This window comes from Vanacampus margaritifer, chromosome 20 (assembly GCF_051991255.1).
Source record: "Vanacampus margaritifer isolate UIUO_Vmar chromosome 20, RoL_Vmar_1.0, whole genome shotgun sequence".
NCBI lineage: Eukaryota > Metazoa > Chordata > Actinopteri > Syngnathiformes > Syngnathidae > Vanacampus > Vanacampus margaritifer.
Genome location: NC_135451.1, coordinates 1,528,902 through 1,554,235, shown reverse-complemented (window position 1 = coordinate 1,554,235; position 25,334 = coordinate 1,528,902). Strand labels below are relative to the sequence as shown.

General features: G+C 42.8%; 2 protein-coding genes across 2 annotated transcripts in view; one reads left to right on the top strand and one right to left on the bottom strand.

The window, feature by feature from the left end:
• The window catches only part of LOC144040101 (uncharacterized), a 52,469-nt gene extending 51,771 nt beyond the window's left edge, over positions 1-698 (bottom strand). Inside the window, exon 1 of the mRNA XM_077553923.1 lies at positions 468-698. The gene's annotated coding sequence lies outside the window, so the exon portion shown is untranslated. The remainder of the gene's footprint in view (positions 1-467) is intronic.
• Positions 1-25,334, top strand: part of LOC144040099 (dual specificity calcium/calmodulin-dependent 3',5'-cyclic nucleotide phosphodiesterase 1C-like) — a 141,405-nt gene that overhangs the window by 7,726 nt on the left and 108,345 nt on the right. The window contains exons 2-4 of the mRNA XM_077553919.1: positions 14,102-14,152; positions 14,635-14,797; positions 25,147-25,260. Coding sequence (XP_077410045.1) covers positions 14,102-14,152; positions 14,635-14,797; positions 25,147-25,260 — 328 coding nt within the window. The remainder of the gene's footprint in view (positions 1-14,101; positions 14,153-14,634; positions 14,798-25,146; positions 25,261-25,334) is intronic.

The window sequence follows — 25,334 nt, the reverse complement described above, 5'->3', positions numbered from 1 at the left end:
CAAAGATGCTTGACAATTCCCAAACAAAAACATCCGAGCCTTAATTTAGTAACAAAGATGCTTGACCATTCCCAAACAAAAACATCCGAGCCTCAATTTAATAACAAAGACGCTTGACTATGACCAAACAAAAACATCCGAGCCTTAATTTAGTAACAAACCACTGCTTCAATCTGTACCCTCATATGTCTCTTATTTCTCTTCACTCAGCTGCGCACAATTCATCGTAACGTTACTTTCGTATACAAAGACTTAGGTTTCCATGATACAAAACCGCCTTGTATAGTTTAATGTCTTAGTAAAATCCAAAACCAAGGACTTCGTGTTTCTGAGATTCCGTAACGGAATGAAACAAACTTGTATTTTAAACTTTACTAATACCTGTTCACTTAGATCTCATGTACAATTTAGTCAGGTTTTAGAGTTCACAACAGGCAGAAATTCACTACGAGGATGTGTCCTCTTACCGTACAATTAATTTGGCGCCAGAAGTTCTGTCTGTGTTAAACCCTTCAACCAGCAGCCAACGTCGGGGTCACCATCTGTTGGAAAATGATCCTTAAGTTTTCCACGTGTTCGTAATGTTGATTTTCAGAATCAGACTGGAGATCAGTGAACAGTTCCTTCGAAGGATTTATTTTACAGAAATTTCTGGACAACATACAAGATACAGCCAATCGCCGTGTATTTCCCTTGAATGTGTGTCTGTCCCTCCCACCCGCAGTCGCTATTATATTTCCAGCATCCCAGCCCCCAAAAAGCCCCTCCCCTTGTTCTTCCTCCTTTGCTGCCCTTAAGTCCCCTCCCTCTCCAGTGGCGCCTCTAAGAACAGATGGCCGATTGATGTGGAAATTCAGTATGTCCCCCACAACCCGGCCCCCCCGCAGCTGGCCAACCTCACAAAGGAATCCTATTAACACATTTGCTTCACCCCAGACAAATGGCCCTTTGATGTGGAAACAGACAAGGTCCTTTAGACATGATGACATGAGCAGAAATTGTGACAGCACTTAAAAAGACACATCCACAGATAAAAGTTCTACTGAGGAAATAAGTAAATTAAAACAGTTATGACTAAATCCAGGCAGAAGATTCTCTTCACACTCCTCACAAACACTACTCCAATTCCAGTTCAATAACTCATTCCTAAAAGCACAAATTGGATCCTGAGTTCTTAATCTCCTGTACTTAATTTGCTTTAATTTTCTCTTCTTATAAATGCACTCATAAATTGAAAAGACAGGCAGGTGATCGCTAATGTCATTCAATAACAAACCACTTATCATATTGTTTCCCATATTGTTTGTAAATATATTATCAATCAATATTGCACAGTGGGATGTTATTTGGCCTGGTTTTGTGATTGTTGGGAAAAGGCTCATACCATACATCATTTCAATAAAATCATCTGTTAAACTATGCTTGGATGGATTCAGCATATCTATATTGAAGTCACCACAGACATACTTAACCTTTTGTTTTGATGTGATAAATAATCTTTCCATATTTATCATAAATCCATCAATATTTCTTTATACTCTTATTTTGTTTGTTTGTGGTTTTCTAATATAAAAAATTGGCTCAACAAAGGTCGTTTTCCAAGTGATCTAATCAATCCTCTCCTAAAAGAAAACAAATTGAATAAGTCTTATATAATGCACGAGCTGTAAGCTTCGTCACTGTATTTGCACATGAGATCTTGAGAGACTCTGTACGATGGTCTCGTTCTATCTCGATCTCACGCCGGTCGCCAGTCTCTTTAAGCTCCTGGCGATACTGATAGCACAAAAACATCGATCCATTCATCCAAAAGCAATGAAATAGTATGAAAAAAGTGCCTAGCTAGCTCCACAGGTCCACTCCTAGTATGTGTGTATGCGCGCTGCGTTTGTGAGTGCCGACTCAAACCTGTTTGCCATGAGACGCAAAAAGCGTTGTGAGTGAATATTACTGACATACAGTATGTAAACAAACGCACATGCAAATGACCATTTATCGAGTGTGGGGGAAAAAAACGATCATGTCCGTTTGTTGTCATGACGTTTTTTTCTTTGTGTGTGTTAAAAAAAAAATATATAAAAAATACTGTCAATTGGCAAACTGATTTTGGCGCATTACTACCACCTGGTTTGGAGTGTGGATACTGCATTGAAGTTGCGTATTCATCATTTTGAGTGTATGTACCGAACCGTGGCGTTCGGGACCACTACAAAAACCGTTACACCTCTAGAAATTACTGATTCAATGACTAAAAAATGCAACCATATTTCTATTACGTTAACAGTTCTTCACACTTTTATGTTAATAAGAGTATGACAAATTGGGAAAAAATATTGTACACTTTATTATAAATTTAGCTATGAATTGAGATGCAAAATGTGCGATTAATAGTCAGTTAATTATTGAAGTCATGCGATTAAAAATTTTAATCAACTGACACATATATATATATATATATATATATATATTTGTATGTGTGGGTGTAAATAAATGTTCTTTCCATTTAACACATCCATGATTTCATATGCATTTTTATTTATTAGTAATGGTATTTCTGAAATGAGTTAATATTTGGAAATTAATAGTTCATAATTCTTCAATAGTTGCAAATTGCTGTACTTCAATATGAGTTAACTTTTGCTCATCACGACTTTACAAACAAAAAACAAACCCTATTATAAAGTGTTACCAAAAAAGAAAAGATAAATAGAACTTTGTCTTCATTTATTTTATATAACACTTTTGCCCATTAAAAAAGTAAATAAATAATCTCAAAATATCAAATTTATCTGTTTAGATTATAGGAACACAACTTTAAGTCATTAATACCTTGTTATTTTACACATGAACCATGTAAAAATAAGAATGTTTCTGCCTCATATTGCACTTAAAAGTTGGGTTCCTAAATCCTGAACGGCTATATTAGACATTTTGAATTATTATCATTGTGTTTTTTAATTTAATGGGAAAAGACGTTTTGCAAACTAAATGAAGACACTAAATCCTAATATATATATATATATATATATATATATATATATATATATATATATATATATATATATATATATATATATATATATTAAGGGATTGGATTAAGGTATCGCTGTGGTGGACGTTAGGACCATGCCTCTCACCCAGTAGGCATACAGCAGGGGGCGTGTTTGATATGAATGTTTGTTGGCGCAATATTCGCCATTCTGTTGTTGGCAGTTGATAAATAAAGACGTGTTTCCAGTCAGTCGTATACGCTCCTTACTACTGCCACATTGGTGACCCTGACGTTGAAAATGTTTCGAACAGAGGATGAAGAGGTGTCCTCCTCTGCCATGTCGCCCCAACTCCCGTAACTTGCAGCCGACGCCGCTACCGAGAGGCTGCCGGAATTCTGGCAGAGCGACCCGGCCTCGTGGTTTCAGCATGTTGAAGCGCTTTTCCACTTACGAGGAATAACCGCTGATGAGCCAAGGTATTACATGGTCGTGGCGGCCCTCGACCAACTGACTTCACGTCGTGCTATGCAGCTATTGCGCGCACCTCCACAGAGCGGGAAATACGCCGCGCTCAAACAACTTCTGCTCAGGATGTTCAGTTTGTCGGACTCGGAGCGAGCAGACAGACTCCTTTCCCTGCCCGGGTTGGGCGATGGCACAGCAGTGGTCTTCATGGACAAGATGCTGTCGCTGTTAGGCTCGGATGAAGGCAGATTCGTTTTCCCGCACATTTTCCTCCGACAGCTACCGCCTACGGTACGCGCGGTGTTGGCTAACTCCGCTTGCCTGGCGTCCCGCGATTATCGGGCCTTGGCCGAAGAAGCGGATCGAGTGTTGCTGGCAACGAGACGACTCGCCGTGCAAAGTGTGGCAGCCGATCACCTCCTGGAGGTGACGCCGGACGCGGGCTCGACGGTGGTGGCCGGAGTGGTGACACGGAAGCGGCGCGATAAGGCTCTCTGTTTCTTCCACCAGCGGTTCGGCGTCAAGGCTAGGCGTTGTGTTCCCCCCTGCACCTTCAAAGCTCCGGGAAACTCCAACACCGGCGTTCCATAGCGGCTGTGGGCGCCGGCAATGAAAGCGAGCTGCTCTTCATTACAGACTCGTCATCAGGGAGACGTTTCCTGGTGGACTGCGGGTCGCAAGTTAGCCTGCTTACACTCACCGCCGCGGACAAGGCGGCCAGTAGCAGCGGACCGTCCCTGTGTGCAGCTAACGGCTCACCCATTATCAGTTTTGGTTCCAGGCTGGTGACTGTGTGCTTCCATGGACGTGATTTTCAGTGGAACTTTATTGTTGCTTCAATCACAGTTCCAATTATTGTTTCAATTAAAGTGTTTCCAGTCAGTCGTATTCCTTACTACTTACTGCCACATCGCATTAATTTCACATTAACTTAAAAGTGCCTTTAACGGCTCGATTGACGACCGCCCCTTATTTGGAAAGCCTCTACTGAAGGGAATTCCAGTGGCGACGCAGCAGAACCATCCATGTCAAAATTATCCAATAGAAATGCACTGTACTACACTGTAGATAAAACACACAAGGCTTAAGAGGCAGAATGTTACCGTGGAGGAGCCATTTGGACTGTGTTGCACTTGCACCTGCTCCCTGCTTTGACAGAGTTCATTTGGTTAGCCATTAGCAATGAGCTTGGTTGCTCCAGCTCTTCAAGAGGTATCCGTGGCACTCTCAAACCCTGTGAGAGCCAAATGGACGCTGTTTTGTCAGTTGGAGTGACCCCAAGCTTCTTGATCTTTAGATATGAGGCGTATTTTATTCAGCAACTCCAGAAAATAGCTCAAGTGTAACACACAGTCGTGCTCTTTCTTAGCTCGCTTGCAGCAGACTGAGCAGAGCGGCTCTGGCTTGCAGTGTCACTTTACAATCAATGCGCATCCGAGAACTTAACAAAATAAAAGCATTCAACGTCGTTCAAAGAAATAATAATAATAATAATAATACATTTAATTTGTAATGCACTTTACATTTCCAAAGAAATCTCAAATTGGTACAGGGAAAGGTTAATACAAATTACAATAAATAAAACGATTAAAAAACGTAAAATATAGCAGAAAAAAATTAATTAATAAGCCTTTTTAAAAAGAAAGGTCTTGAGGCCTTTTTTAAAAACTTCCAGAGCCGCGGGGAGACTGGAAGGCCCTGTCGCCCATGGTAGAGAGTCTGGACCTAGGCTGGTGAAGACAGCCGGTGGAGGAGGAGGAGCGGAGGGGTCGTGTGGCATTGTGGAGGGTGATTCATTGAGGTATTTAGGGGCAGTTTGATGAATGCATTTGTGTGTGCAGATTTTATAATGTATTCTGTATTGAATTGGCGACCAGTGGAGGGATTTTAGGACCGGGGTGATGCAGTCATATTTTCACCTCCTCATCAGGACCTGGGCAGCACAGTTCTGGATGTGCTGTATTTTTTATTTTTTAACTTTGTTTATTTGGTTTCTAACCAAAATTGCAAAGCCATACATATCTATAACAATATAAAATAAAAGATAAACTGTACATCTCTCCATAAAACATAGAACACAAAACAGACTCCAATCACGTCAAAATATAAGACATAAATAAAGCCTTTTCAACACTGATCAATTTTGTACCCACAAAATCAAAAGTATATAGCAAGAAAAATAATGACACAAAATGTTCATATACACATACATAAATAAAATTACACACAGAAAGGGAAATAAAGGAGATCCCTAAGCCAATGAATAAAAGCAGGTGGTCGGGGTGATTCACATTTAAGTAAAATCAACCTCCTTGCTACAATAGTCATAAAAGATATACAATTTTTCTGGGAGGAACATTATGGAGTTGGACCTGAAAACCCCCCAAATAAAGCACTCAGAGAATTAGGGAAAATTCTTCAGCCAACCACATTTGATATCATGACAAACACTTCAGTCCAAAAACTACTGAGCTGAGGGCATAACCAAAACATATGTATGAGATTTGGAGGAGATTGTTGGCACTTGTCACAGACAGGGGAAATAGTACTATAGATTTTAGAGAGACAAGCTTTGGTGTAATAAACACGATGCACAATCTTACACTGAATAAGCGAATGTTTCGCACATAAGGATGACTTGTGTACCCGTGTTAAAATATGTGACCAGAGCTCATCAGGAATAGCTTCTTCTATGTCCTCCTCCCAGGGCCTCTTGGTCGAGTTTAAAGAGTTTGAGCGGAGGCAAAAACATTGTCGATAAGAAAGCCCTTAAAAGTCTGAATACCAAGGTTTGCCTAAACCACAAACGTTTTGTCTATGATAATAGGCGCATATGGAGATAAAATTTTTAGACCAAAGTAGCGCCAAAATTGTGGCCAGATTTTAAGTGAAGTTTTAACTATTTTATTCTTTGTATAAACAGCTAGTGAAGATTGGATCGGTGAATATAACAGAGCCCTGAGTGAGACAGGCTTTAGAGAGTTTGCCTCCATAACTAACCAATCAGAAGGGGAGGGAATGCCACTTTGAAGCCAAGACATGAAAACTCTTAAAAATATTAGATGCCCAATAATAATATCTAAAATTAGGTAGAGCGATTCCCCCTAACAATTTAGGTCTTTGTGAGTGTTGTCTCGATAATCTAGGAACCTTCCCCTCCCAAAGAAAGTCTGAAAAAAGAGAATCCAAGCGACTGAAGAAGGAACTGGTCAAGAAAATTTGAACACATTGAAAAAGATACAAAAACCAGGGAATAACATTCATCTTCACACAATTAATATGAGCCACCAAAGAAAACTTAAGTAAGGACCAGCGCTCAAAATCCTCTTTAACTTTCAAAAACAAGGGAGAGATGTTTGCCTTAAATAAATTCTCCGGATTATGTGTAATTTGGATTCCAAGATATGTAAAACTATGGACAGCTACTTTATAAGGAAAGCTAGACAAAGAGTTACATTGATAGTGAACAACTCGCTTTTACCCAAATTCAGTTTGTACCCTGACAACCGGCCAAAATTTGAAAGCAACTGTAGGATAGCAGGGATAGAAGTTTGCAAATTCGAAACAAATAAAAGTAAGTCATCAGCGTAAAGTGAAACCTTCGCTTCCAGACCATAACGCTGTATGCTATAAAACAGATATGACCACTCTACTTGGTCAAAAGCCTTTTTGGCATCGAGAGAAATTAAGGCTTCTTGAGTGCTATCGGAAGATTTATTGTAAATAATATTAGAAAGACGGCTAATATTAGAGAAAGAATATCTATTTTGAACAAACCCAGTCTGGTCTGAATGAATTGCAGTGGTCAGAACAGGCTCAAGACAAAGAGATACTTTAGATAATAACTTGAAATCTACATTTAAAAGGCTAATAGGACGATAAAAGGAGCAAGAGACCGGGTCTTTGTCCTTTTTCAAGAGAAGAAGAATTCAGAGAGCAAAAGCCTCATTATACATGTATAAAAGTAACAGTGCAAGTTTTTCCCAATTATTTTTTTTTTTTTTAGAAATCTGAGGGGTACCCATCTGAGCCAGGACACTTGCCTCCCTGAACAGACTGCACGGCTACATTAAGTTCCACCAGAGAAATAGGTTGTCCCAGGTTAACAGTAGTCTCCTGATCAACAATAGATACATCCAAATTAGCGAAAAAGTTAACAAGGTCAGCATTCACCGGTTTAAATTCAGATGAGTACAAAGACCTATAAAATTCCTCAAAGGCAAGGTTAATCTGAGATGGATCCGTTGTCACACCTGTATCTGTTCGAACCTGGATAACTTGTCTTGAAGCAGACACTTGACAAATTCGGTGTGCTAGTAAGTTGCTAGCCTTATCACCGTGTTCAAAAAACTGTGCCTTTAGACTGCAACTAGAGTTCCGTAGTGCGATTGGTCATAAGCACATCAAATTCCGATTGTAGTAATGGGCACTCTTTGTATACATTTGGGGAAGCAGAGATGCATATATATCAAGTTGTGAAATTTGTTGCCTAAGATTAACCAACTTTTCATTTCTTAATTTATTCTCATAGTGAACGTAAGAAATTATCTCACCCCTAATGAAGGCCTTTAGTGATTCCCATAGAAGTGAAGCAGAAATGCCTGGTGTTTTAGTGATAGTCTAAGACAGATAGAAAGAAATATATCTGTTTTAAAATGAAGGCAATGAAATGATCATTTGATAGCGGACGCTCGGAAAATAATGTACCCAGTTTAATATTCATTAAAAGTGGAGCATGATCAGAAAGAACAATAGCATCATATCTACACAAAGACAAAAATTATAAAAACCTATTAATAAGTAAGAGGTCAATACGAGTGAATGATGATGTACCGATAAAAAAAAAAAAAGAGTACTTCTTTTTTGAAGGATTTAGAAATCAGCATGCATAAGATACTGCAAACTCCAGCATAAAAAACTGAATGGTTTTGGCCAATCGAGAGGGCAACGCTGGCCTAGAAGAGGATCGATCCAATTTGGAATCAAGCCAACAATTAAAACCTCCCCCCTAATATCAAATAATGTGCTGATATTTCTGGCAGAAGCGAGAAGAAACGCCTAAAAAAAACTTCATTGTTACAGTTAGGTGCATAGACATTCGCTAATGTAACATGTAGATTGTGAATTTGGCCTGTGATGATGACATATCTGCCATTGTGGTCAGAGATAATCTGATGACAAATAAAAGGGACCAACTCTGATTCATAAAACTATCTGTAATATCTATAATAAATGGATAACTTAAAATAAATAAATGGCAATTATGGTAATAAATAAATAAAATCAAGTTTAAAATACTGAAAATGCACTTTTAACATTAGTAACTACTCATCATCTAGCATGAGAGTGCCATGTAATGACATACAGATTGAAACATAAAATAAAAAAAATCCCATAACAAAAGGGGGAAGAAAAAAGAAAAAAATATAAAATAATAATAATCTTAACAGTTAACCATACCTCCAAGAGTTATAGCAATCCCATTTGAATGTTCCGTCAGTCTTAAATATGTCGATCACAGTCCAACTATTCAAATGGAGTCTGGAGCCACCACGTTCTTTATATTCTTCTCCACAAAATCCATGGCAAGCAATGGGTCCTCAAACTTCTGAATTTTACCATTTGGAAGTGTAATCCGCAGCACAGCCGGGTAGAAAAGACCAAACCTAACACCTTGGAACGAGTGACGCTCTTTTTTCACTTTGGCAAATGCGGACCGTTTCGTTGCAACTGCAGTAGTAAAGTCTGGAAAAATAGAAATCCTCTTCCCACTGTAATGAAGAGGAGACATTTCACCAGCCCTGCGCAGGATTCCGTTGCGTTGTTGAAACATATTGACTCTGACGAAAAAAGGCAGAGGGAGATTCCCGTCTGCAGGTTTAGCATGAACCACACTTACATTATTCAGTCGAGAACGGCCTTCCAAGTCCTCACATTTTTTCACTAGAGAGTCAGCGAGATTCATCAGCATCACAACAGTAGCCTCGAGGCTAGTTAGCTTCTCTTTGTGGTCATTAGCCGGGCGCTCAAGGTCTGCAATAGCTTGATCGTGTGACATAACTAGCTTCCAGCAGAGTTAGCGCACTTGTAATTAAAAAATGTGAATTGCATACTTTGCATGCATTATATACTTTGTTGTAAGATGTAACACACCTGTCTCATTCTGAGCATCGCTGCATCGATCGAAAGCGAGGTGCCTCCAGTCTCCAACCGCAGAACAAGCGCTGGCCCGGCCCGCGCGCCTGCGGGGAACCTCGCGGATGCCGATGGTGAAGGACCCGTTCTCCCGCGTGATATTTGGTAGACATAAAACTGATTACCATGTAGATCTGGTAATAGAAAATACACAAATAGAAAGAATATATGAAATCAAATTTCTTGGAGTAATCTTGGACCATAAAATCTGCTGGAAATCTCATGTGATACACATTGGCACAAAACTATCGAAGTGTACTGTATTATTGGGGAAAGTAAAACACATTCTGGATCATAAATTATTACATACCCTTTATTGTGCACTATTTTTACCATATATAACATATTGTGTGGAGGTGTGGGGAAATACTTACAAAAATAATTTACAACCATTGTGTAAGGAAGGCAATGCTGCCATCGAGCGAAGGTGCTGGCACACACCACATACCGATCTCTACTTTGAAAATAAAAGTCACTCAAAAATAGCCGAGGAGAACATTTTCTCCAAAAAGCAAAGTAGCAACTCTCACAGAAGATGGCGGCTGGTGCTGCACAATGTGCCCCAAGTCCTTTTACAAGACTTAAACCTGAAGTCTATCAGACTGTGGATGGTAAAGTAATTGTAGAGGACGAGCTCTTAAACTTCCTTGTTGTAAAATCGAGGACTTTGAGCCAAGATGAAATCGTCTTGTTGGCGGTAAACACATTTGACACCGATTGGATTGAGGCATCTAAGAAAGTTTCATTTGAACTGTGTCCAACAACTCGGCGTAATATTTCGCACAAGGGAGCCCAAAAGGATGTTTATAACATCAAGAGTTGCTTGAAAATTTTAAATGAATGTGGGGAAAATGTCCCGCGATTTGTATCCCACTACTTGGATGACTTGCCCCCCGTGACTTTCTCAAACATGGATGTTTGCAGCTTACTCAAGAGAATGGAGCAGATTGAGGCGGACGTATGTGCCATGCGGAGCACGCTAAAGGCCCAAACGAATGTGTGCGCGGATGTCCATGTGATCACGGCAAATGTGAGCCGCCGTGTGGAAAGTCTGGAAAGTGCTGGTGCTGTTGCGATCGTGCCATGGCGTGACCGCCTGGCTGTATGTGGACCAGCGGTGCTGGATGCTCTCTGCGGCGCCGGCCCTTCCTGTGACTTGGCGGCTGCTGGATCCAGGCAGGTGACAACGACCAACAGTGGTGCTGCTGCTTGTCCCAGCGAGAGCGAAGAGGGTGGAGTCCTCGCAGGCGGCGGACAAGGAAGCCACAAGGGGGAAAGTTCTCATCTCCCTGGTTCTCCTAAGTGGTCAACTGTTGTTAAAAGAGGGAAGCAACTGCTGGGAGTGGTAAAGTTGGGAGCACGCCTTGCTGTATCTGGTGCGGGAAAGTCACGGCGGGTGGCTATTGTGGGCACAGGAGTAGTGAGTCACATCAAAACTGTGTCAACAAAAATGGTGAGTGTTTTCGCATCTAAATTCTCACCTGACTTGGAAGCACAGACACTTGACGAATATCTTCAAGGACAACTTCGCCGGGAGGTGAAATGCTTTAAGATATCCAATGCTAATGGTAGATTTGCCTCGTTCAAAGTAACAGCTGAGTGCAAGAAAGTGGAGGAGATGCATAACCTGGAGATTTGGCCAATCAGCACTCACGTGCGGCGTTTTTTTGAGTCACGTAGCAAAACAGCTCTTGGCTATCATGGAGCTGGGATGAGTGCGCAGTCAAGCGGTGCTTCATTGTCCTGTGGCACAAAGGCAGAGTAAACTTGGCATGGACCTAAAAGTTGTCTCTTACAACTGCCATGGCCTGCGCTTGGGGCAGAGTGCAGAGGCAATAGCTCGCAGAGTTATTGTGGAGCACCTGTTGAGTAAATGTGACGTGCTGTGTTTGCAAGAGACATTTTTGACTAAGCAGGACTTGGAAGGTTAGAATTCAGTAAATCAGAACTTTCATGGGACTGGAGAGTCTTGTGTGGACATCGGGGATGGTATAATACGAGGGCGTGTTCCTGGACATGTTGCCATCCAAAAAATTTACTCCTTTATTAATGTATTTATTGGAATTCACCTAACACTAAATTGTAAGGAATGCCTTATTTTAAATGTGTACATGCCACATGAGTGCCATAACAATGAAACAGAGTATCTTAATAGGCTTGCATTTATAAATTTGTTTGTTCAGGATAATATATTTTTTAATGTGTTTATTATTGGTGATCTTAATTCAGATATTGCATGAAAGCTGACTCTTTAACGAGGAAAATTTCATGTAACAACACTTATGCCTTTTGGAAGGAGGTAAAACATATGACTGCCAGTAAAACTTCTCTGCAATGTGCAATAGATGGCACCTCTGGAGTTGATAACATCTTAGAGCTGTGGCGTCAGCAACACAGTAGATTGTTTAACTGTCTTCCGCATGAGTCTTATGATCTGTGTGATGTTGACCATGCAGATGTAATTACGCCAAATGAAATCCACAAAGCTGTTACTGAACTGGCTGACAATAAAGCATGTGGGCAGGATGGGGTTACAGCTGAACATCTAAAGTTCGCAAGTGCTAGCTTAGCACCTCTGCTTTCCATCTGCCTTACAGCTTTCCTCCTATATGGGTTCCTACCTGACCCAATGTTAACTGTATTATTGGTTCCTGTCATAAAAGATAAACCTGGGATGGTTGGCAATTCTGACAATTATAGAACGATAGCTCTGGCCAGCATTGTGTCAAAAATTCTGGAAACAATCCTCTTGGACAGGATATAACATTTAATAAAATCTACAGATAATCAGTTTGGGTTTAAGGCTATGATGGGCTCAGACATGTGTGTTTATGCATTAAAAGAGATTTTTCAAAAATACAAACGGCAAAACTCATCAGTTTTTATGTGTTTCTTGGACGCTTCTAAAGCATTTGAGAGGGTGAATCACCAAAAGCTGTTTATGAAGCTGATACAAAGGTGTTCCCAAATACATTGTGCGCTTGTTGATTTACTGGTACAGTAAGCAAACTATGCAGGTTAAGTGGGGGGATGCTGTGTCTGCCCCATTTAGGGTTAGCAACGGAGTCAGGCAGGGTGGGATTTTGTCCCCAATTTTATCAAACCTGTATATAGATGATTTCTCAATAAGGCTTAGGACATGTAAAACTGGTTGTTTTGCTGGAAATTTGCTTGTGAATCATTTACTGTATGCTGACGATTTAATTATGTTTAGCCCGAACTCTGCTGGCCTACAGCAGCTTATTAACATCTGTGCAGACTATGGTGAGCTATTTTACATCAAGTACAACACGACTAAGAGTGTGATCATGATTTGTGGAACTAAGGAGGACAAGCACATGAACTATCCTGATTTTTATTTGTTAAATGTGAAATTAAATGTAACGTGTAAGGTGAAATATCTTGGACACATCATCACTGTCAATATGGCAGATGATGATGATGATATCTACAGACAGTGTAGGATATTGTATGCCCAGGCTAATACACAACTGAGCAAGTTTGGTTCATGTTCTGATGATGTAGTTGTTCCTGTTTAAATCATTTTGTACACCTTTGTATACAGCTCACCTTTGGCATAGTTATAAAAAAGCTGGTATGTATAGGCTTCAGGCGGCCTATAATGATGCTCTGCGAGTGCTTTTAAGAAGGCCACGATGGACTAGTGAAACTGAGATGTTTGTCTCTGCACGAGTGAACACTTTGCAAGCTGTACTAAGAACTTTAATGTATAGTTTTATTGGTAGACTGAAAAAGTCTCAAAATGAAATTTGGGTGTCACTCACGAATATAGGATGGAGTGCAATTCGCTACCAGTCAAACATATGGAAACACTGGTATGCCTGTCTTCTTAATGTGTTATTTTTCTTAATCTTTGGATGTTATTATTTTTTTTTGGGGGGGGGGGGGGGGGGGGTTGTTTTGGTTGTTTTGGTTGTTTTTAAGAGTGGACCCTGAGTCTGGAATAAAATTGAAATTGAAATTGAAATTGTAAGATTTAAAAAAAGGCAATAGGGATTATAAATAATGTTGGATATAATGACTGAGATGTAGGTATAAACAAAGCTGAAAATAATTGTATACAAAGTTTTGTATTTATACGAGTGATTGTCTTTTGTAGTATGTTTGTGTTATTCATTTATAAGGATATAATTGGTATATTATGTTCATGTTTTTTTCACGTGGATTTATAACAGTTGGGATTGTACTTGTATAGGCTATAATTTGTAAAAGGGTAGGAAATAAAAAAGTTTATACTTCTTCCTACTCCTTTTCCGAAGGTGTAAGTGCTTTGTGTTGTTGAAGTTTTTTATTTATTTAATTTAATTTAATTTAATTTAATTTAAATGTTATTATTATTATTTTTTTGTATACATGTTTGAAATAAATGCATTTATCATAACCAGTAAAATATACCTAATTACATTTTCTAAATTTCTTCATTTCAGTTGCCAACGAGGCAGAGGACAACAAATGTCACCCACTGGCTCGCTTAGCGCGTATGTTGTTCTCTAAACTCACAAGTTTTCAAAGTGTAGGGCAGAGTAGTAGAAAGTGCTTCACCAATATTGCCTTCTCAATGTGTTATGCCTCATGATGATGCTTTGATATTGAAATATTTTTTTTCTGCGCATGCAACAGAGGTTTTGTAGCGAAAACCCCTGTTACTTGGTCAGCAAATTTCAGTTTCTGACCTCACTAACTGTGTTTAGTTTAGAGCATTGATATACAGCCCATGTATCCAAACTTTGGATAATCATGGTGTTACTAGATGTATCCAATTTATGCTTCCCACATTTACATACATTTTCTCTCTTACACTGCTGCACCTCTCAAAAGTCCTCTGCGTCCTGCTCTCCACACTCTGCCTTACACTTTTACTGTGAATACTGTAGGTTAAGGTCAATTTAAATGAAATATACCCAAATCATAATTGTGATACACAATTGTACATGTGTTTTGTTTTTCACTAATTATTCAGGATCACACTCTCAGAATGCGCTCTGCACGACCAAGGCAGTAACCTTTGGCACCTCTGACCAGAAAAACTTTATGGCAATTAATGTTAACAGTTTAGAAGAAGTCCTGGCTGATGAACAACCTACCCCTGAAGCACCAGACGCAATGGAGAGAACTGCTATCAGGTCACTTAACACCCACCCACCCATGTTCATGATGATTATGTAATCATCCATCTGTACATACTTTACACTGCTTATAATGTGCAGACGATACACAGGGAATACACTCCAACAGTTTAAGGTACTTTAATTATTATTATTAATAATAATAATGATTATAATAATAATAATAATATATTTTATTTGTAATGCACTTAACATTTCAAAGATCTTTCAATGTGCTTCAGAGTTTAAAAACAAAGTTAAAAAAAAAATAAGTTAAAATAAAAAAGCAGGATTAAAAATGGGTATAAAAGCTAGTAAGCATTTTTAAAAGGTCTCCAAATTTTGAGGAGCCCTCAGTGACTCAGGGAGTGCATTCCAAAGTCGTGGTGCCACTTATTGGAAAGCCATGTCTCCCATGTTGGTGAGTTTAGTCCTGGGCTGGAGGAGGGAGTGGGTGCTGGAGGACTAAAGGCTCCTTGTGGAGGTGCGTGGACTGTGAAGCTTGCTAAATAATTACTATGGAGACATTGGTACGTAAGAAGGCAACGTTTGTAGTGTCTTCAGCAGTGGATAGGGACCCAACGCAGGGTCTGGAAAATAGGTGCCATGTGGTCGTATTTATTTATTTATTTATTTATTGAGAGAGAGCTCAGTATTGTTCATTCGGTAATGTTACCGATTCAACATGTCATCATCATTGCTCTCTCTCTCTCTCTTTTTTTCTTTTCTTTTTTTTGTATGTGCGTGAGTATGTGCATAAGAATGTGCATGTGCGGGTGTGTGAGTGCATGTGTGTGTGAGTGTGTACTCATTAATTCACCTAAAACCTATTAAAAATCCTATACCCTTCATCGAAACCGAATACTTCAGAATGCAGATAGAGTCATGAGGTTGTCAGGAGACCCAAGGAAGGATCAAAGAAAAGAAAGAAAAGTGAAATCCAGCACCGACCAGACATCACCTACTACCCACCAGGTTACCAACCAGAATCTTTCACCAACCCCAGAAACATCTAAATTCCAACAAATTAGGGAGACCTCAAGAGACCTGTCACAATGGGGTGGAGGACCCAAATGCAGGGAGGCAGGAGAACCACAGCAGGGATGCATGTAATACTGGACACAATTTATTTATTCATTTTTATTTTATTTTTATTTTTTTCCCTTGAGAGCTCAGTATTGTTCATTCGGTAATTTTACCGATTTGACATGTCATCATCATTGCTCTCTATTTTAATTTTTTTTGTATGTGGGTGAGTATGTGTATGTGCGTGCGTGCGAGTGTGTGTGTGTATTCATTAGTTCACCGAAAACCTATTAAAAAATCCCCCTCTGGAGTTGGCTGGGCACAGCCCGAAAAGGCAACGTGGGTCCCCCTTCCCATGGGCTCACCACCGGTGGAAGGGGCCAAAGGGGTCGGGTGCGCAGTGAGTTGGGTGGCAGCCAAAGGCGGGGGCCTTGGCCCCCCCCCGATCGAAACCCGAGCAGTGTTTTGTTATTGGACTTCTGTGCTCGCCACGGACTGACCATAACGAACACCATGTTCAAGCACAAGAGTGTCCATATGTGCACTTGGCACCAGGACACCCGAGGCCACAGTTCGATGATCGACTTTGTAGTCGTGTCATCGGATTTGCAGCCGTATGTGTTGGACACTCGGGTTAAGAGAGGGGCGGAGCTGTCAACTGATCACCACCTGGTGGTGTATTGGCACCGATGGCGGGGTAAGATGCCGGTCCGACCAGACAGGCCCAAACGTATTGTGAAGGTCTGCTGGGAACGTCTGGCAGAATCCTCTGTCAGAAAGAGTTTCAACGCCCATCTCCGGCAGAGCTTCTCCATTGTCCCGGGGGAGGCGGGGGACATTGAGTCCGAGTGGACCATGTTCCGCGCTTCCATTGTTGAGGCGGCCGATCGGAGTTGTGGCCGTAAGGTGGTTGGTGCCTGTCGTGTCGGCAATCCTCGAACCTGCTGGTGGACACCAGCGGTGAGGGTTGCCGTCAAGCTGAAGAAGGCGTCCTATTGGGCCTTTTTGGCCTGTGGGACTACGGAGGCTGCTGACAAGTACCGGCTGGCCAAGCGGAATGCGGCTTCGGCGGTCGCTGAGGCAAAAACTCGGACATGGGAGGAGTTCGGTGAGGCCATGGAAAACGACTTCCGGACAGCTTCGAGGAAATTCTGGTCCACCATCCGGTGTCTCAGGAGAGGAAAGCAGTGCGCCGTTAACACTGTGTATAGTGGAGATGGGGTGCTGTTGACCTCGATTCGGGATGTCGTGAATCGGTGGGGAGAGTACTTCGAAGACCTCCTCAATTCCACCGACACGCCTTCCTTTGAGGAAGCAGGGTCTGGGGACTCTGAGGTGGGCTCTCCTATCTCTGGGGTCGAAGTCGCTGAGGTGGTTGGAAAGCTTCTCGGTGGCAGGGCCTCGGGGGTGGATGAGATCCGCCCGGAGTTCCTAAAGGCACTGGATGTTGTGGGGCTGTCGTGGTTGACACGTCTCTGCAGCATCGCGTGGACATCGGGGACAGTGCCTCTGGATTGGCAAACCGGGGTGGTGGTTCCCCTTTTTAAGAAGGGGGACTGGAGGGTGTGTTCCAACTTTAGAGGGATCACACTCCTCAGCCTCGCAGGTAAGGTCTATTCAGGTGTGCTGGAGAGGAGGGTCCGTCGGGAGGTCGAATCTCGGATTCAGGAGGAGCAGTGTGGTTTTCGTCCTGGCCGTGGAACAGTGGACCAGTTCTACACCCTCAGCAGGGTTCTCGAGGGTGCGTGGGAGTTCGTGATCTCCAGCTCTCACTGGAGCTGTTCGCAGCCAAATGTGAAGCGGATCACTGCAGATGCTGTATCGGTCCGTTGTAGTGAAGAAGGAGCTGAGCCGAAAGGCAACAAGATCCCGGATACAAGCGGCCGAAATGAGTTTCCTCCACAGGGTAGCCGGACTCTCCCTTAGAGATAGGGTGAGAAGGTCTGTCATCCGGGAGGGACTCAGCGTAGAGCCGCTACTCCTCCACATTGAGAGTTGAGGTGGCTCGGGCATCTGGTTCGGATGCCTCTTGGACGCCTCCCTGGGTAAGTGTTCCGGGCATGTCCTACCGGCGGGAGGCCCGGGGATGACCCAGGACACGCTGGAGAGACTATGTCTCTCGGCTGTCCTGGGAACGCCTTGGGGTCCCGTCGGAGGAGCTGGCTGAAGTGGCTGGGGAGAGGGAAGTCTGGGCTTCCCTGCTAAAGCTGCTGCCCCCGCGGCCCGACCCCGGATAAGCGGAAGAAGACGGACGGACGGACGGACAATTTATTTAACAAAAACACTAACAGGGGTACTGGGTAAAACTCGAAATAAACAAAACCAACAAAGTTCGGAAAAGGCCAAAAATAAAAGTAACAACAAAACACAAGAGTGGTGACCATGACAATGATCCAACCCAGACTGAACGAAACCAGGAAACTAAATACAAGCCGAATGACGAGACAACGAGAGACACCTGGCTGGGGGAGAGGATTGGATGACACAAGAGAACAGGATGATGAGTACAGGTGCAAACAAAACCTATCAAGGAAGACAGGACACAAATCATAACAGTACCCCCCCTCAAGGGACGGATCCCAGACGTCCCAAACAAAAGTCAAACATGGCAGCGGGAACAGGAAGAGGGCACAGGCGAATAGGCCAGGTGCTGCAGCGGGATGACGTGCGCCGCCGGAACGGGAACTGGTGGCGACTGCAGGACGTGCGCCGTCGGAACGGGAACTGGTGGTGGCCGCAGCACGTGTGCCGCCGGAACGGGAACTGGTGGCGGCCGCAGGATTTCGGTAGATGCTGGTGTGGTGGATCTGGCATGCATGAAAATCTCCACCAAAGAGGGGAGCCGTCGACCCCGGCCAGTACAGAGCAAGCACAACCCCCTAGGGCCCCCCAGGCCATTGCAGCACCAAGGAACCACCCCCCCAGGCCCCGCAGAGGCCACTGGTCGGAGAGCAAACCCAGGAGCGCCCCCCACCCCAACACGGCCCGCGCCCCAAGCCCAACACAGCAGAACGGGGCATGGCAGGCCCACCAGGCACCCCACCGGCCCACAGCACCCTCTCCCACCCTCGGACCCACCACTCACCCCACCCAAACCCGCCACCCACCAAAACCCAGCCCCCCCCCCACCATCAAGAGTCAAATTTGACACCGAGGTTTGTGACAGTGAGTGAGATAGGAATGTTGTGGCCAGAAATAGTGATGCTTGTGATGGGGTAGGAGTAAGTTTGATGTGGTGATGTGGGGGTCCCAACTTGGATGGCTTCGGTTTTGGCGTTATTTAACTGGAGGAAGTCCAGTTCTCCTCCAGGTAAGCATACAGTAGAGAGCAATTGTTGTGACTGAGGGCAATGAGAGGTACACTTTCAGGAATAGATCAGTCTGATCAGCCATAATCACCCACGGGGAAAATAAAAGTATATCGTATCGTAATAAAGACTGGCCCGAGAACTGACCCCTGTGGCACTCCACAAGTGGCAGTGTGAGGCAGGGATCTTGAGTTCTCCATGCAGACACACTCAGTTCTACCTGCACTGTATCACTGGTGCCAGAGACTCCAACAATGGACTAGAGCCAATGCAGTAGGATATTATAGTCCACTGTGTCTTAGGGACAGAGAGGTCAAGAAGAATGATGAAGCAACAAAATAATAGTCTTAGCCATCCAGCTAATTTATTTCATTCTCAGGGCACTGACTCGATTATAATTGGACTGTTCTGGCTTCTTTAGTTCATGCAACAGGTTGCATAGGCCAACACTGATTACGTTTACATATATGCAGTCAATATTCGGGTTAAGGTCAGAGTTCTGGTTTCTGATACATTTGAGGTAACCCGTTTACATGTGTGGTGGACAGAGTTACTCTCGTTTACATGGTTATTTGTGCTAGATTGGAACGTCCCGTTCGGATTATGACGTGCGAACAATGTAATTACCTAAATAGATGTAATTTCTACTTTTAACTTTCTATTGTTAATAAAAGACAATATATTCTTGTCACTCACCAGGACGGCTTCGAGGAAATTCTGGTCCACCATCCGGCGTCTCGGGAGAGGAAAGCAGTGCGCCATCAACACTGTGTAAAGTGGAGATGGGGTGCTGTTGACCTCGACTCGGGACGTCGTGAATCGGTGGGGAGAATACTTCGAAGACCTCCTCAATTCCACCGACACGCCTTCCTTTGAGGAAGCAGGGTCTGGGGACTCTGAGGTGGGCTCTGGGGTTAAAGTCGCTGAAGTGGTTGGAAAGCTTCTCGGTGGCAGGGCCTCGGGGGTGGATGAGATCCGCCCGGAGTTCCGAAAGGCTCTGGATGTTGTGGGGCTGTCGTGGTTGACACGTCTCTGCAGCATCGCGTGGACATTGGGGACAGTGCCTCTGGATTGGTAGACCAGGGTGGTGGTCCCCCTTTTTAAGAACTTTAGAGGGATCACACTCCTCAGCCTCCCAGGTAAGGTCTATTCACGGGTGCTGGAGAGGAGGGTCCATCGGGAAGTCGAATCTCGGATTCAGGAGGAGCAGTGTGGTTTTCGTCCCGGCCGTGGAACAGTGGACCAGCTCTACACCCTCAGCAGGGTCCTCGAGGGTGCGTGGGAGTTCGCCCAACCAGTCCACATGTGCTTTGTGGACTTGGAGAAGGCGTTTGACCGTGTAAGTACCGGCAGTAAGTCGAATTTGTTTCCTGTGAGGGTTGGACTCCGCCAAGGTTGCCCTTTGTCACCGATTCTGTTCATAACTTTTATGGACAGAATTTCTAGGCGTAGCCGAAGCGTTGAGGGGGTCATGGTTTGGTAGCCTCAACATTGCATCTCTGCTTTTTGCAGATGATGTGGTGCTGTTGGCTTCTTCAAGCCGTGATCTCCAGCTCTCGCTGGAGCGGTTCGCAGCCGAGTGTTAAGCGGTTGGGATAGGGATCAGCACCTCCAAATCCGAGACCATGGTCCTCAGTCGGAAAAGGGTGGAGTGCCCTCTCCGGGTCAGGGATGAGATCCTGCCCCAAGTGGAGGAGTTCAAGTATCTTGGGGTCTTGTTCACGAGTGAGATCAACAGGCGGATCGGTGCAGCGTCTGCAGTGATGCGGACGCTGTATCGGTCCGTTGTGGTGAAGAAGGAGCAGAGCCGAAAGGCAAAGCTCTCGATTTACCGGTCGATCTACGTTCCTGCCCTCACCTATGGTCACGAGCTCTGGGTCGTGACCGAAAGAACAAGATCCCGGATACAACCGGCCGAAATGAGTTTCCGCCGCAGGGTAGCCGGGCTCTCCCGTAGAGATAGGGTGAGAAGCTCGGTCATCCGGGAGGGACTCAGCGTCGAGCCGCTACTCCTCCACATTGAGAGGAATCAGTTGAGGTGGCTCGGGCATCTGGTTTGGATGCCTCCTGGACGCCTCCCTGGGTAGGTGTTCCGGGCATGTCCTATCGGCGGGAGGCCCCGGGGACGACCCAGGACACGCTGGAGAGACTACGTCTCTCGGCTGGCCTGGGAACGCCTTGGGATCCCGTCGGAGGAGCTGGGTGAAGTGGCTGGGGAGAGGGAAGTCTGGGCTTCCCTGCTAAAGCTGCTGCCCCCGCGACCCGACCCCGAATAAGCGGAATTGAAGACGGAACGGAACGGAACACTCACCATGCTAAATAAAGTGGTGGGTTTCCTCCTCGCTCCAGAAGTGTGGTTCTTTGCTGCGTCGTCATGTTTTTTTACACTGGCTTGAATATTTCCGGTGGGTTACACACCAGAAGCACGGATTTATATACTTGTATATATATGTGTATAGGCACAAACTGTGGCGTTTTTGCCATAGAAATGCAAAATAACGTGAAAACGTCGCAGAGAAATCAATGTATTCAAGCGAGGCTCCTTTAGCGAGTGTGATGGCGTTATTACAAAGACCATTCCTTGCGAATTCAAATAAGCAAAGAAGAAAGGAAGATGAAGAAAATAGAGTGCATGCGCACAGCGTAAAACAATGTGCCGTTCAATCGAATGCGTTTATGTGAGCAGGAAATTGGTAGCCCAGGGCTCTTATTTGGGTTTTTAAGAGCATATTCGAGTTGTGCGTGTTTACTACCCTGGCAATAGCCAGATTGATAATTGTGATTCACTCAAGGGAGTTCTCCACAATATCAATCTGGCACTGCGCCACGATGACTTGCTCGGGAAAGGCTTGACATTGTACAATACTTCAAGATGATTGGACGATGCAGCATCTTGTACACATCTACCTAACTTTTGTTTTGACCAAACACGGCAACTGATGAAAATGTCGCCTTTGTTCTCGTTGTAGAAAAAAAAAAGCACAAACATCTTTATCAGCTAAAAATGCACAAAGCGCTTCTCGCTGTTCATTCAACATTCAACAAGGAAACGGTGAGTAATTCTGCAAGAACAGAATTAATTGCACCATCCATATGTCCATGTTAGGCTTGTTTATTTCCCACGGCATCAGCGCTTCCTGGTTTTGTCGCAGCTGCATATCCCGCCCCTAAACACAATACTGCTTTTTGATTGGTCCGTACAAAAAGTGTACGGATTGGTGAAAATCAGCGGGCTTCGTACAAGATATATTCTTGGGAGTTTGTGAACTCACAAATACCGCAAGAATTTAGCTTACAGAGCAAGGTTAAGTGTTTACATGGCCTTATAAAACCAGATTATTGCCAATATTTGGGTTTTAAAAGGGTTCTTGCCTGCATGTAAATGTAGTCACTATCAAGGGTGTTGGTGGAAAACTATTGATGCTCCAGGTATACCTCAAAACCACCAATGATATATGTCTTTTGCAATGCAAAATAAGCAGCTGTTAAGATAACCTTGCAGAGACGATCTTGCCCATCAACAGCATTCCTTGTGTGAAAACTACCTCATAATATTCCATTCAGTCAAAAGGTGTTGGAGCCACCTGACAACCAGATGATGCTGAGTTTGTGCCTTATCGTTAAAATCTGGGTCATTAACTCAGGGTCTGGGTCATTAACTACATAAACTCGTATGTGGGAGATGCTGTAAGGCTCCTCCTGAGAAGGTCTTTTGAAAAGAGACAGCTTTTCTAAAACCATGAGCATGCTCAGTGGTTGCTCAGTTTTCCTCTGAATAGACGTATGGCACAATTCAGATGCACAAAGTCCTTAGGTCAGGACTCAACTACAGTATACCTACTACACTACACTGCACCTCAAAGAGAAATAGCTGGACAAACAAGATTGACTGTTTGAAAGAGTGAGAAAGGCCATCTATTTTAAGGTTGAACGATAATTTCTAAACAGATGAGAAAGCTTACCACACCACCTATCTCACACTTACAATGCAGTCCTTTCCGAAGAGACTCAAAGATTCAGCCTCTAACAAATAATAAACAAGCTGATGTCAATAGTCTCCTACAACTGAACCAAAAAATAATGAGGGAGTTTCCACCCAACCCCTGGGCGTTATTTGTCCATTTTCTGGCATTTTTATGTTTTTCTGTTTCATCAAAGAAAAAGCATTTGAAAAAAATACACTAGGGACCTGACATTTTACCAGGATTGTTAAAAAATGTAGAAGTTCAAATTCTCACCATGCTGTAATTTACAATTATTACCAAACAAGAGGGAGAGATTCACACGAAATTCTTGTAATAATGCCCGATTTTGGCTCATTGACTCCCATTATAAATCACAGTTTTTGATATGCTGTAAACCTGATGTGTTATAATGCATTTTCCGTGATTACTGATGCAATCACTTCTTTGACGAGTCATAAACATGAAAATAGAGGGATTTGTGTATTGAGAGTGTTATACCAAAATCCACTAGGTGGCGCTATATGCTAATAAAACTGTAAAACTGTGTAAAAACTGGGCATGCATAAAAAAATTATATTGTTATGACTTATGAACTTGTTTGAGCCTCTAACTATGTTACTGTATATGAAATATTCAAATTAGTCTTTTATTTTATATATATATATATATATATACAGCATAGTTAGTCTTGCTATTAGCATAATACTGCTATTATTGTCCATAGGGGGCATTAAAAAAATAAAATAAAATAAAAACTATATATGTATAGATAGGTCTGATGCCACTGAACATTTTGAGCGGTTGAAAGTGAAAAAAATATTAATAAGTATTAATAAGTTATCTCACCTCAAAGGAAATGCCTGATTTTGGCAAAATTACAAGAGTTTTGTGCTATTCAGAAAACTGCCATTGTGTGAAAACTGGGCATGCAGAAAAAATTCTATTGTTATGACTTATGGACTTATTCAAGCCTCTAAATATTTCATATGAAATATTCAAATTAGACCTTTATTTTACATATATATATATACGGCATAGTTAATTTTGCTGTTAGCATAATATTGCTATTATTGTCCATAGAGGGCATTGAAATATATATATTTTTTAACTATATATGTATAGATAGGTCTGATGCTAGTGAACATTTGAGCGGTTGAAAGTGAAAAAAATATTCATAAATTACTAAGTTATCACACTTCAAAGGAAATGCCTGATTTTGGCAAAAAATACAAGAATTTAATCAAAATAAAATGAACGCCCAGGGGTTTTAACTGCTATTATTGGGCAAAGGATTTTCTGCAATTGATCTTAACAGCCATCGTTCTGCATCCCTTAAGAGCGACACCAGTCGTGGTTTTGTGTTGTACCTCTAACGTGAAAGGATAATAGTTGAATTTACCACCAATACCCTGGCTAGTGCTGTCCTAATAAGCCTGTTGCATGAACTGATAAAGCCTGCTCTGATGAGAAATGAAACATTCTCTAACAACCTCAGCAGTCGAGTTTTGATTGTTTCAATGCCTTCATCACAGGTGTTTTGCACACTAATTATATATTTTACACTAGAAGCTTCCATCCATACATCCATCCATTTTCTTAACCGCTTTTCCTCACAAGGGTCGCGGGGGTGCTGGAGCCTATCCCAGCTGGCTTCGGGCAGTAGGCGGGGTACACCCTGAACTGGTTGTCAGCCAATCGCAGGGCACACAGAGACGAACAACCATTCACACTCACAATCACACCTATGGACAATTTGGAGTGTACAATTAACCTGCCACGCATGTCTTTGGAAATGTGGGAGGAAACCGGAGTACCCGGAAAAAAAAGACACGCAAGCACGGTAAGAACATGCAAACCCCACCCAGGAAGGCCGAAGCCTGGACTCGATTTCACATCCTCTGCACTGGGAGGCGGACGTGCTAACCAGTCGCCCCACTAGAAAGCTTCCAATTGATATTTTTTTGTACTTGTAAAACAATAAAAACAGATATAACGAAAACAAATTATACACAGACATGCACAATTTGTCTCAATGTGAATGGAAGTAAAATGATAAAATACATTACAGGTTACGATATCTGGTAAAGCAGCTTGAGAGAGGGGAGGCATCAATGGCGGATCTGAAGAAAAATCTGGAGAATGCTGCATCAGTTCTTGAATCTTTCTACTTTCAAGATACAAGGCAAGTTGTTTTCATCAAAAACATAAATGTATCATTTAGAGTAAATCAGAAAACTGACTACAATCTTCTCATTT